General features: G+C 37.6%; 1 protein-coding gene across 1 annotated transcript in view; it reads left to right on the top strand.

The window, feature by feature from the left end:
* LOC128655535 (G-protein coupled receptor family C group 6 member A-like) overlaps positions 1-14,814 on the top strand; it is a 119,434-nt gene extending 104,620 nt beyond the window's left edge. The window contains exons 6-7 of the mRNA XM_053709139.1: positions 7,559-7,676; positions 11,957-14,814. Of these exons, the coding sequence (XP_053565114.1) occupies positions 7,559-7,676; positions 11,957-12,975 (1,137 nt within the window). The 3' untranslated portion in view covers positions 12,976-14,814. The remainder of the gene's footprint in view (positions 1-7,558; positions 7,677-11,956) is intronic.
* The last annotated feature ends 225 nt before the right edge of the window (positions 14,815-15,039 follow it).

Here is a 15,039-nt window from a genome sequence, read left to right as displayed (position 1 = left end):
TTTCTTTTATTATTCAGATAGAGCATTGCATTTTATGCAACGTTCTAATTTAATCCTATTACCAATTTTTCTTCATTATCTTGGTATCTTTATTTTAAAAACAGGAATGTAAGCTTACAAGCTGGCCTATCTTTGATTCAGCACCCTGGGTAGTGCTTGGTGATTGCTGATTAGTGGCCAATGCATTTAGCCACCAATCAGCAAGCGCTACCAAGGTGCTGCACAAAAGATGGGCCGGCTTGTAAGCTTACATTCCTGCTTTTTCAAATAAAGATACAAAAAGAACAAAGAAAAATTGATAAGTCAATTAGAAAGTTGCTTAAAATTGCTTGTTCTATCTGAATAATGAAAGAAAAAATTTGGGTTCAGTGGCCCTTTGAACCAGGAAACAACTAAGGCAACAAAGGAGTGGCTCAATATGAAGCACATTAAGGTCCTGGAGTGGCCTAGCCAGTCTCCAGACCTTAATCCCATAGAAAATCTGTGGAGGGTGCTGAAGGTTCGAGTTGCCAAACGTCAGCCTCAAAACCTTAATGACTTGGAGAGGATCTGCAAAGAGGAGTGGGACTAGGGTTGCCACCTCGGCCATGTTTTCCTGGACACTTATGAGAAATACATGATGCAGGGTGTGCAGAGAGGAACATGAATAGTGCTGTTCAGTGTCACTATTTGAGTGCTATCCAGGGTTGAAATTCATGTTCCTCCCTGCACACCCTGGAGCATGTATAACTCATAAGTGTCCAGGAAAACATGGCTGAGGTGGCAACCCTATACAGGTGAAATAAAGTGTTTTATTCCACATAAACCAGTGACGTTTCGGGAAGTTCACCCCTTCATCAGACCAACAATTGTACAGAGTAAATCAAACATTTTATACCCATTGAAACCTCACCCACTGTGCAAAAAAGTGCCCAACGGTTGCCATAGCAACCATAGAAAAGACAAATACATTGTGAATGCTCATAGTTACTAATCCTGTGGTAATATTATACAGTGCAATAATAAACATATAGGGGCATATGTATCAACCTCCGAATGGAGCTTGATGCCCCGTGTTTCTGGCGAGCCTGCAGACTCGCCAGAAACAGCAGTTATGAAGCAGCGGTCACAAAGACCGCTACTCCATAACCTGTCCGCCTGCTCTGAGCAGGCGGACAGACATCGCCGGAAATCAACCCGATCGAGTATGATCGGGTTGATTGACACCCCCCTGCTGGCGGCCGATTGGCCGCGAGTCTGCAGGGGGCAGCGTTGCACCAGCAGCTCTTGTGAACTGCTGGTGCAATGCTGAATTGAGCGAGGTCTGGCGGACCTGATCCACACTGTCAGAACAGGTCTGCCAGACCTTGATAAAAGTGGCCATAGTGTAGTAATAGTGGGACTATTTGCAGAACATCAATTCTGGCTAGTGATAAAAACAAATTCTCTATTTAATATTATCACAAACCTCAATTGTTATTCCTGCACTGAGAAAATGGCTGCACTGAGAAAATGGCTTCTTAAGACCCGTCCTCAAACTATGTGTAACAACAACAAGGGAATGTATCAATGTGTATCATAAATGTATCAAAAACTATTTGACATAACAGTATCCAAATCAATGTATAGATGTGTATAAAGATACAAATGTTTAGTGTAATCACTTTCAACTCCTATAGGTGTACCTATAGTACTATATTGGACCTAGTAATAGAGATAACAAGTTTATATACCAGCTATTGTCTAATATATTGCTACAAATGTATCCTCAGAGTTACCTACATGTAGACAAACTGATCGAAGTATTTCATCAGGGAGCAGACGTAAATTTTCACTATGTGTATGTTACATTCAAATACATATCTTTAATGTATCATATTGGTTACATCATGGGGAAAGTAAACTAAGCAATTACAAACGGATCAGATTATCAAAATCATATAGAATTAAACACATAGATAAAGCTAGCATTAGGGAGCATACATACATGTTCACTATATGTATGATACATCCAAATAAATATATCTTAAATGTCTCATTACAGTTACATCATGGGGAAATTAAACTAAGCAATTATATACGGATCAAATTAATAAGATCAATAAATCAAAGTCTATCTACAAGAAGCAGTGCCAGTCCACATTTGTGTTAAGGCCCCTGGGTTGTACCGTATCAAGCCTGTAGATCCATCGTGCTTCTAGTTGTAAAAGGCGCTGGTCCCTATTCCCACCCCTCTTCAGAGGGGGAACATGATCTATCAGTTGGAAGCGTAGGTCCTTGACAGTGTGGCCCTTCTCCGCAAAGTGCCTGGCTACAGGCTGATCGCTGTTACCCTTGTCTATGGCAGCCCGAATAGCACTCCTATGATTGGCCATACGTTTCTTTATATCACCTGTCTATTTCCCTATGTAAAACAGACCACAAATGCAGCTGAGCATATATATTACACATTTTGTAATGCAGGTCAAGTAATGTTTAATCCTAAACCTCTGATTGCTATGTGGGTGTCTAAAGTCACTCCCTTGTATCATAGAATGACACGCCGTGCAGCTAGGGCACCTAAATGATCCACGTTTTTTTTCGTTTTAACCAAGTTTCTCTTTTGTAACAATGTTGGGGGTCAGTATGCATCAAAAGATCCCTGAGGTTTTTACCTCGCTTAAACCCCATCCTTGGTGGTGCATATATCAAAAGGTAAAATGGCATCACTGTTAATAACATGCCAACCCTTCTTAAAAGGACATGATTTAGAAAGAGCATGCATTTTTAAACCATTTTCTAATTTGCTTCTATTATCTAATTTGTTTTATTCTCTTGATAATCTTTGCTGAAAAGCATATCTAGCGTAGCTGCTGATTGGTTGCTGCACACAAAGGATATCTAAAAAAATTAAGCAAAATAAATAATAGAAGTAAATTGGAATGTTGTTTAAATTTGTATTCTCTATCTGAATCATGAAAGAAAAAAAGGGGTTTAGTGTCCCTTTAAGTGTCTTAGACATTGTCCTCAATTGCGGTGAGTAAACCGTGGTGAAAGTCATACATGGAAGGTTTGTGTTGTATCGATTCTTGCTGTGTTATATTTGATACTGTTGTCTTTGCCAACACAATATCTTCAATACTGTAGCCACGAGAGGCAAACTTTTGTTCCATTTGCTGTACTTGGAGTGCATGTCTGTCACTGGATGTATTATTGCATGACACTCGAAGCATTTGTGCTCACGGAATAGTTCTAAGAAGTGGACGAGGATGGCAGCTATCAGCATGAAGAATGGAATTGTGATCAGTTTCTTTATGATAGAGCATTATATTTAACCCCTCACCCTCTTTGTGGGCTGGCACTGCTTCTTGTAGATAGACTTTGATTTATTGATCTTATTAATCTGATCTGTATATAATTGCTTAGTTTAATTTCCCCCCATGATGTAACTGTAATGAGACATTTAAGATATGTATATGGATGTAACATACACATAGTGAAAATTTACTTCTGCTCCCTGATGCTAGCTTTATCTATGTGTTTAATTATATATGTTTAACTAGACTTTGGTATTGCATTTTTATGCTTTATTTTGTTGAAATACTTCGATCAGTTTGTCTACATGTAGGTAACTCTGAGGATACATTTGTAGTGAGACTATAGTTACACCTATAGGAGTTGAAAGTGATTACACTAAACATTTGTATCTTTATACACATCTATACATTGATTTGGATACTGTTATGTCAAATAGTTTTTGATACATTTATGATACACATTGATACATTCCCTTGTTGCTGTTACACATAGTTTGAGGACGGGTCTTAAGAAGCCATTTTCTCAGTGCAGCCATTTTCTCAGTGCAGGGATAACAATTGAGGTTTGTGATAACATTAAATAGAGAATTTGTTTTTATCACTAGCAAGGATTGATGTTCTGCAAATGGTCCCACTATTACTACACTACATGTTTATTATTGCACTGTATAATATTAACACAGGATTAGTAACTATGAGCATTCACAATATATTTGTCTTTTCTTTGGTTGCTATGGCAACAGTTGGGCATTTTTTTTGCACAGTGGGTGGGGTTCCAATGGGTATAAAATGTTTGATTCACTCTGTACAATTTTTGGTCTAATGAAGGGGTGAACACCTCGAAACATCACTGGTTTATATTGAATAAAACACTTTTTATTTCACCTGTATCAAGTCCAGTGAGTGCTTGTATTATAACTTGGAAATATATATATATAACAAAGTTCAGAACCAAGCACTCACGTTTTTTTCCTTATTGTTGCCGGGGTGCAGGTGCACAAATCACATACAAAGCTTCACCAGAGACCGCACTCACCAGACTTGTTTAAACTTGAAAAATCACTGTTTTATTTTTGACGTTTCAGATTCTCCCGCTTTATCAAATATATACAGTGTGTCATCGCTTACATACCTCTATAAATACCCCCTAACTCTCGTAGTGAACAGCTCTGCTAAACCAGGAACTCCCCCAGTGTTCCATCCGTGCAACTGCACATGCGCTATGGATACCTACGGAAGCCCGAGTAGGCCAACTGAAAAAAGCAAAAGACAAAATGTTCGTAAATCATTACGGTACCTGAACAATATACATAAACACAACTGCAGTATCCGCATCAACTATAATCAAAACATTGTATAGCAAATTTATCACAAACATTTCAATAAGGCATATTAGCTGACTATATCCACTCACTTATAGAACATAACTAAGGACATATATAGTGTTGCTCATAGCATTTGCTTATATACATTACTTTGTGCAGCATACTCATATCTACGTCCCCAGGGGAATTATGCATCTATTATAAGCATTTAGGGTGTTCCAGCTCACAGAATCATCATATAAAAGTGACATTATCAGTATTGGCCAAGATATTTATACCTGCAAAGAATGTGAATAGTTTATCACTATGGTTACATAAAGCAATGCATAACCAATTAGAACATAAGAGTGTCCATTACTAACCTATGCTTATATGCAAAAATTTGTAGAGCATAATCATATCTATGTTCTTGGGGTAATTATGCATCTCTTATTAGTATTATGATATCTCATCCAGATAGACCATCATATGTAAGGGATGTTCTCTGTATAAACTGAAGTATATATATACCTGCAAAGCCTGTAAACCTATTATCACTGTGGTCATACAAAACAATGCATATCAAATTGGATGTTTAATCCCTTAGGGATCAGAGTGTCCAGCACATAGATCCATTTGGACTCTCTTTGTAGCAACATCTTTGCCCTATCCCCACCTCTGATGGGTTTGGGGATGTGGTCAATGATCACGTATTTGAGATCCGCGACACTATGTTTGGCTTTAGCAAAGTGTCTGGCCATAGGTTGCTCGGGATCACCCTTCTCAATAGCTGCTCTTATGGCCGCTCTTTGGTTGGCCATTCTTGCGCCTAAATCGTTGATCATTTTCCCAGTTGTGTTTATGTATATTGTTCAGGTACCGTAATGATTTACAGACACTTTGTCTTTAGCTTTTTTCAGTTGGCCTACTCGGGCTTCCGTATGCATCCATCGCGCCTGCACAGTTGCGCCGATGGAACGCTGGGGGAGTTCCTGGTTTGACAGAGCTGTTCACTACGAGAGTTATGGGGTATTTATAGAGGTATGTAAGTGATGACACACTGTATATGTTTGATAAAGGGGGAGACACCGAAACGTCATAATAAAACAGTGATTTTTCACATTTAAACAAGTCCGGGGAGTGCGGTCTCTGGTGAAGTTTTATACATATATATATATATATATACATAAGCCTGTTCACCCTCCATTTTTTTCACAGTTGCTTTTTTTCACAGTTGTTTGATTGTGAGCCTGCATTGTGTGGCTGTTTAGGGACCCAGGTTTATTTGGAAGAAACCTTGACGAGGTACCTGGGCTTTTCCCATTTGGCCAGATGCGGTAACTAATTCTTCCATTGCTGCTTTTTATCTTAGTTGAGAGCTTGTGAGTGAGTGCTGGACTTTTTCTGTGTGTTTATATTAAAAAATATTATTTTTTGTAATTTTCCTTGTTTGGGCCTTGCACCCAGGCCTGACTGGGGTTAACTGCCTGTGACTCTGGTGACAGTACAGCTTCCTGAGAGTGCTGGTTTGCACCCAGGGCTGTGCATGTTGCAGGGTCATAGGATGTGTACCCGGTCCGGCCTGAGAGTGCTGACCCCATCCCATGTTTTGTATATGTTTGGGAAATTACATAAGCTTGTGCACCCTCCATTTTTTTCACAGTTGCTTTTTTTCACAGTTGTTTGATTGTGAGCCTGCATTGTGTGGCTGTTTAGGGACCCAGGTTTATTTTGAAGAAACCTTGACGAGGTACCTGGGCTTTTCCCATTTGGCCAGATGCGGTAACTAATTCTTCCATTGCTGCTTTTTATCTTAGTTGAGAGCTTGTGAGTGAGTGCTGGACTTTTTCTGTGTGTTTATATTAAAAAATATTATTTTTTGTAATTTTCCTTGTTTGGGCCTTGCACCCAGGCCTGACTGGGGTTAACTGCCTGTGACTCTGGTGACAGTACAGCTTCCTGAGAGTGCTGGTTTGCACCCAGGGCTGTGCATGTTGCAGGGTCATAGGATGTGTACCCGGTCCGGCCTGAGAGTGCTGACCCCACCCCATGTTTTTTATATATATATATATATATATATAATAGAAGGCACTCACCGTATTTAACAAGGGGTAAAACACTTTATTCCCTTATGTGTAACGTTTCGGGGAAACACTTCCCAAAACGTTACACATAAGGGAATAAAGCATTCTTAATTTCAAAAGAAGGTGGCAGCCAGTGTGAAAATGCAGAACCATTCACCTACCAATGGCTATGTTGAATTAAGTTTGAATTATTTTTTTGTTCCAAAATAAAAAACAGAAGAAAATTGCTCAACTAGGAACAGATGATGATTAAAGGGACAGTCTAGTCAAAATTAAACTTTTATGATTCAGATAGGGCATGCCATTTTAAACAACTTTCCAATTCACTTTTAACATCAGATTTGCTTTGTTCTATTGGTATTCTTAGTTGAAAGCTTAACCTAGGTAGGCTCATATGCTAATTAGTAACCCCTTGAAGGCCTCCCCTTTTCTCAATACTTTTGACAGTTTTTCATAGCTAGAGGGTGTTAGTTTACGTGTGCCATATAGATAACATTGTGCTCACGCCTGGGGAGTTACTTATGAAAGGGCACTGATTAGCTAAAATGCAAGTCTGTCAAAAGAACTGAAATAAGGGGGCATTCTGCAGAGTATTCAATACAAGGTAATCACAGAGGTAAAAAGTATATTAATATAACTGTGTTGGTTATGCAAAACTGGGGAATGGGTAATAAAGGGATTAGCTATCTTTTTAAACAGTAACAATTCTGGAGTAGACTGTCCCTTTAATAGCCTACCCTTTGAGATGCTATTATTGTTTTAATAGTTTACATTTACATCTGTAGGTAACAAATGTCACAGATTGTATATTGTATGTTTTGCAACAGTACGTTTACCGTCACTTTAATAAAATTGCTAATTTTGTAAAGTTTGCTTCATCTTTCTTAACTTACAGATTCCCGATTCAAAATGCTCGATGCCGTGCCGTCCAGGCCAGTATAAGGTGCATTCAGACATAAGATGCTGCTACAATTGTAGTTTATGTGCAGAAGGCTACTACTCAGATGGTTATGGTGAGAAGCTTTGTATTTGTTCAGAATTGTAGGGACTAAGTACATTAAACATCTTACATTTTTTGGAAAACAAAAATAAAAAAGATGCATGAAAAGAGAAATCAACTTTGAAAGGAGGAAATTAAAAAGTACAATTACTAAATATGTTAAAGTGACATGAAACCCCCCAAAAAATTATTTCATGATTCAGATAGAACATACAATTTTACACTTGACTTAGATCTCTCTTTCATTCCCCAAGGGCAGTCTTTGGCCAATTCATGCCGCATCCACCTTAACAACATCTCCAAACTTCACCACTTCCTCACACATGACACTACTAAGACTTTAATCCACTGTCTCTTCATTTCCCGCCTTGACTATTGCAACTCCATCCTCTCTGGCCTCCCATTTTCTTATCTTAGTTCCTCTCCTCCTTTTGTCGTCCCCTTAAACCCCCTTAGCATGTAAGGCTACAAGCCTAGCTGCCCTTTAGATCACCTTTATGAGAGATGATTTACAACAGTAAAATTCTTGGCAGCGCCTATTATACCTTGCATATTAGACCCATGATGTTAGCCTCTGTTGGTGCTCTACAAATAACTGATAATAATAATAATAATAATAATAATAATAATAATAATAATAATAATAATACCTTGTATCTTTGAGCCCTTAAAAAAATATTTAAAAAAAATATTAAAACGTTTTATCAGATAGTGTTTATATGAGTGTAACTGGACTTAAATGTATTTATGTTGAATTTAAGGCAGCACAGAGTAGGTAAACTATTCTCATGTTAGTTGTAGGTAAATAGTATTTATAATTGGGAAAGTTTATTTTTTATTTAATTATTGCATATTGCAGACATATATTAAAATATCTCTAAGAAAATCCTTATATTTGTGATAAAATAAGACTAAGGGGCCGATTTATTATAGTGCAAGGGGACATGATCTGCTGTAGCGTATCATGTCCGCCGCACATCAATAAATGCTGACAGCATACGCTGTCAGCATTTCTCAGTGCACAAGCATTTCTCATTAAATGCTTGTGCAATGCCACCCCTGCACATTCATGGCCAATCTGACGCTAGCAGGGGGTGTCAAGCAACCGGATCGTATCAGATTGGGCTGATTGCTGTCGGCCGCCTCAGAGGTGGGGGACGAGTTAAAGAGCAGCGGTCTTACCACCGCTGCTTCTTAGCTTCTGCTTCCGGTAGACCTGAAGCGGAGTGGGTCGGAAGCAGCATCCGCTGCTTCATAAATCGACCCCCTATATATTTTGTATAGATATTTATCTGGAATTAATAACATTTGGAAAACATTCATATTTAGTCAATGTGCATGTTTTATAGAGCTGATTCCCTAAGACTTGGGATCGCTTTCATTTCAATTAAGTGACCACATAGATCCATAGGTTATAAATAATAAATACAATGTTTACATTTTTATCATTTAAGCAAACACAACTTTTTTTGTGTGTGAGTTAGACAATTCACTTTTATTATCAAACCTACTTTGTTCTCTGCTAGTGCAATGCCCCATGCTCAGATTGGAACGGGATGTACTAAATGCACTATACTTTAGGTGGCAGTGAGGTTAAGTAGCTGCAGTCTTAACACCACAGTTACTTAAAGGGACATGGAACCCAAATTTTTTCTTTCATAATTTAGGTAGAACATACAATTTTCAACAACTTTCCAGTTAACTTCTATTATCAAATTTGCTTCATTCTCTTGGTATCATTTGTTGAAAGAGCAGCAATGCACTACTGGTTTCTAACTGAACACATGGGTGAGCCAATGACAATCGGTATATATAACCAGCCACCAATCAGCAGCTAGAACCTAGGTTCTTTGCTGCTCCTACGCTTTCCTAGATAAACCTTTCAGCAAAGGATAACAAGAGAAGGAAGCAAAATTAAATAATATAAGTAAATTGGAAAGTTGTTTAAAAGTGTGTGATCTGTTTAAATCATGAACATCCCAGAAAATCTGCCAGCAACTTCCAAGCTCACACACTAACAGCAATATCCCAGAAAATCTGCCAGCAACTTTCAAGCTCACACACTAACAGCAATATCCCAGAAAATCTGCAAGCACTAGCCCTCCAATTCCTTCTCCACTACCCACCCTGGTGTTTATCTTAATCTATAAACACCTCCTAACTGCAATTAGGTGCAGCTGTCACTAATGAACCAGGATAGATACACTACTTCACACTCACAGCCTCTGTACTGACACTTTACCATATTCTGTTACACTTTCCCAACCATCATTTGCTCGCCACACACTTCACCCACTCTCAGTTTACCCTGCCTTATATCAGACATATTTCCCTTCTCCCTTAACTTTTGTGTCCATTCCCTCTCCTTTAGATTGTAAGCTTGAGAGCCTTTCTACCCGCAGGCCACTTTGTATTTAAAGTGAACTACTACTGATTGTGCTCAAGGGCAGGGCACTCCTCCCCTTTTGTATAACTCATTATTGCACCTACAACTGTAATGTACCCCAATACTGTACTTGTTTTTTGTGTATGTAATGCATCCCTGTAATGTTTTATTATTACTTGTTTAGTGCTGCGTAATCTGTTGGCGTTTTATAAATACCTGATAATAATACTAATAATTAATTTATGTATATGAATATATATTTATGTGTTAATATGTGTACATACACATAAATATATATGTATATAAGCATATAAATATATATTTAAAGGGTCCCATAGACAGCGATGTAAAGTTACTTTTCAGTGACGTTTCTTTTTCAAACACCCCACACACCCTCAATTTAACCCGCCCTAAATACTGCTCAGTGCAGTAAAATAAGAATGCAAGATAAATTTGCGTTATTTTTTTAAACAGTCTAGACATTAAAATAAGAAAACTATACACTATGACAATATTTATTGTATTATCTCTATTAATACAGTGGCTTTACAATATTTAAACTACCAGGCCTCTGATACCTTTCCATTTTAGGGTACTGGATATCCAAAGAATCCTTGTGCCATAAACAAACAATAGATAATACAGTTATTTGTGTAAATAAATATATTCTGAATAAGTAATATATTTTTTTTATAACTGAATATCATGATTTATTATTACAACAGTAATTTATCAAAGCTTATACAGAAATGCCCTAAATCCATGTACGGGAAAGTAAACATAGGAATTAGGTATCCAAGGTCTGAGTCAATGGGGCCCATTTATTATATGGCGGGCGGAAATGATTCACTGTAGCTTTCAGAATTTATCATTGCACAAGCATTTCTGAAATGCTTGTGCAATGCCGCCCCCTGCACGTTAGCGGCCAATTGACCGCTAGCAGGGGTTGTCAATCATCCTGATCATATTTGATCGGGATGATTGCAGTCCGCCACCTCAGAGGTGACGGGCGAGTTAAGGACCAGCGGTCTAACGATCGCTGCTTCTTAACTCTTGATTCCGGCGAGGTTTGCGCGGAAAGAGTAGCATACGCTGCTTAGTAAATTGACCCTAATGTCTATTTCCAAGTGACCAGAGGGGTTCAACCCACAGATTAAAACTATTTTAAATAAAGGTAGGCATTGGCACTATAGCATTGCAAAGCTTTTAAAGGGACAGTAAAAAAAAAAAAATGTTATTGGTTAAAAAGATAAATAATGCCTTTACTACCCATTCCCTAACTTTGCACAACCAACATTGTTATATTAATAATAATAATAATAATAATAATAATAATAATACTTTATAACCTTTAAACCTCTAAATGTCTGCCTGTTTCTAAGCCACTAAAGACAGCCTCTTATCACATGCTTTTTTATTTGATTTTCACAACAGGGGAGTGCTAGTTCATGTGAACCATATAGATAACATTGTGTTCATGCCCGTGGGTTGTGACTGACACTGCACAAATTGGCTTAAATGCAAGTCAATAGATAATAAATAAAAAGTCATGTGATCAAGGGGCTGTCAGAATAGGATTCGATTCAAGGTAATCACAGAGGTTAACAGTGTATTAAAATAACCGTGTTTTCTGTGCAAAACTGGGGAATGGGTAATAAAGGGATTATCTATCTTTTTAAACAATAAAATTTTTATGAGTTGACTGTCCCTTTAATGTAAAAATGTGAAAATAAAAGGTGGGTAAATTCCTAGGTTTAGGAGTTTGCTTGTTGGAGTTTTTTTTAACATAAAATATGCATATCCCCTACAATAAAGTTTAGAACCTAAGGATTTCTCTTTCACAACCTCTATAGCAATATTCAGTTATATATTTTCTTTCTTTTCTCCCTCTCTCTCTTTTTTTCTAGATATGAATGAGTGCATCAAGTGTCCTTTTGACCAGTGGTCTGAAAAGGGAAGCTCATACTGCAAAAATAGGACAATTGAGTATTTCCATTGGAAGGATCCATTTGCCATTATTTTGTCAAGCTTTGCTATGGTTGGCTTTCTGTTAGTAGTAATTGTGGGAATAGTTTTTTTAAAATATTTTGACACTCCAGCTGTTAAGGCAGCAGGGGGCATATATACCTGTATAATGAATATCTCCCTTCTATGCAGTTTTGCCAGCACAGGGTTTTTTATAGGTGAACCAAGTGACATTTCTTGCAAGATCAGACAGCCTCTGTATGGTATTAGTTTCACTCTTTGTGTATCTTGCATTCTGATCAAGTCCTTTCGAATTGTATTGGCCTTTGAGTTGGGTAAACAAATCCAATATAATATTAAACTCACCTACCAGCCAGTTCTAGTTATAACAGCATTGACAGGGTGTCAGGTTTGTGTTTGTACTCTATGGCTTTTGTTGAAAGGACCAACAGTTACTAAGATCAGCCATATCCCCCAAATTCTTATTGTTCAGTGCCATGAAGGTTCGATCTTGGGCTATGGAATTATGTTAGGTTTTACCGGCTTTCTTGCTTTTGTTTGCTTTGCTTTAGCCTATAAAGGGAGAAAGTTACCTGACAAGTACAATGAGGGAAGGTATATCACATTTAGCATGCTCATATATATCTTTGTATGGTTTTCTTTTATTCCGATATATCTGACCACAAATGGAATGTATCTTCCTGCAGTAGAGGTGGTAGCTATACTTGCATCTAATTATGGTGTTATATGTTGTCACCTTTTACCCTCATGTTATATCATATTTTTCAAGAAAGTGAGTAACAGCAGAGAAAGTTATTTACAAAGCATTCGAAGTTTCTCAAAAGCCAGACTTTCTGTTTCCTATCTTATTCCTGAAATACCACATTTTCAATTTACAGAATGTCCAACAAGCAATTTTAATTCTTTGTACGAAACAAGAAAACGTAGTAGAAGTTACTAAAAATGTCCATACTAATAAAGGAAAACCACAATGGTTCATATTTTGTAGATATTAATCTATCCTATTTTGAAAAGCACAGGAAATGTATAAACAAACAAAAATATGTAGGGAATATGTCAGATGATTGAAATGTCAGGACTGATAATGATATATTCACATATTGGGCTAGATTATGAGTGGAGGGCAACATTGCGCTTCTCAATCACGATATTTGCGCTCCACTCAGCAATACAAGCTTTGAAGCGTTGCGCTCATGAGAGCACCCTTCCAAAGGCTCTAATGGGAGCCTCGTTCTGATGCCGTCATACACGGTTTAGAAACTAGCAATAGTAATCCAGCACTCTGTATATCCAAAGGGTGTCTGAGCTGAATGAGTCACTGTGTAAGCCCACAAACTGTATACAACACCAGATACAGCTGCCCACTGATTTTCAGTAAGATTTTTATGCCATATAAAGGAGCATGTACAAAAATAGAATACGTTTCGGGCCTTGCACCCTTATTCATGTCCTATCTCTATAGACCACTGTTGTACATGCCCCTTTATAAGGAATAAAAACATTAATGAAGATCAGTGGTGCAACTCTATCTGGTTTTGTATACACGGCATAGAACCTAGTGCAGCGAAGGGGGTAAGTTGCGCAGCGATGGGCAGCAGATTTAAAATATATATGTATATGACTATTAACACATAAATATATATGTATATATACATATATATTTGCAGTTTTAAAAGAGTCCCCATAGACCGCAATATAAAGGCACTTTTCAGTGCCGTTTTTTTTTCTAACACCCCAGACCCGATCACTTTAACCCCTAAAAACGGCTTTGTGCAGTTAATATTTAATTTTAAAAAAGATGCTAATATTTTTCTTGTTATCATTATTAAAGGCACTACACACTTAAGTTTGGGGGCAATTGTGGTGGGACATTTTTAAAATTAACCAGAGATCTGACCACTGGCTAATTTTTGGAGCGCCGCCGGTAATTGCTACAGCGAGCTCACGGTAGAAATAACCAGCTACTTGTAATGGCTGGTTATTTATTGTGGACCCACGATAAATTATCTCTCTGCTTGTAATCTAGCCCATACTCTAGAAAAGTGGCATATTTAGGTTATGTGCTGCCCTAGGCACTCAAAATTCTGCTGCCCCTCCCCCTCCAAGGTTTTAGGCCTTTTTTGGCCATAACATTTTTTGGCCAGGGAGTAATGTGAATTTTTTTTTACGGCATTTCTAAAATAAATGTTCACACAAACAGTCAGTGACACATACAGACGCATGCACACACTGATATACATACATACACACACACACACACACACACACACATCTATTGTTGTATTATATATATAGAAAGACAACAGCTAGCTAAATAAATAAAAGGTTCAGAGCTACCTCTAAACTGTAAGCTCCATGGGCAGTCTCTTATTATACCCCCTTAGAATGTAACCTCTTTGGGCGAAATCTCCCATTATATATCTGTATAATACTTAAAAATATAGTCACAAAAGAGTGCTGCCTCCTCCCAATCTGCCACCCTAGGCAAGTGCCTTGTTCGCCCCTGGCTTTGAACATATATTAATTATTTAAAAAAAAATACAAAGATGTCCCTCTAGACTACTACATTTCATTATGTTTTTATTTGTGCATAAAAATAACATTTATTTATTTGACAGTGGATCATTGCACTGATAAGATCTTACCTTACTGCTAGGTACATATCATGTCTTTTTGAAATGTAAAAGCATATTGATACATATATTAAATACACAAAAAAAATGTTAAAGGGACACTGAACCCAATTTTTTTCTTTTGTGATTCAGATAGAGCATGCAATTTTAAGCAACTTTCTATTTTACTCCTATTATCAAATTTTCTTCATTCTCTTGGTATTTTTATTTGAAAAGCAAGAATGTAAGTTTAGGTGCCGGCCAATTTTTGGTGAACAACCTGGGTTGTCCTTGCTGATTGGACAGCACCAATAAACAAGTGCTGTCCATGGTCTTGAACCACAAATTGGCAGGCTCCCTAGCTTAGATGTTTCCTTTTCAAATAAAGATAG

Source organism: Bombina bombina, chromosome 4, assembly GCF_027579735.1.
Source record: "Bombina bombina isolate aBomBom1 chromosome 4, aBomBom1.pri, whole genome shotgun sequence".
Classification (NCBI taxonomy): domain Eukaryota; kingdom Metazoa; phylum Chordata; class Amphibia; order Anura; family Bombinatoridae; genus Bombina; species Bombina bombina.
This window is presented reverse-complemented; position numbering and strand designations above follow the sequence as displayed.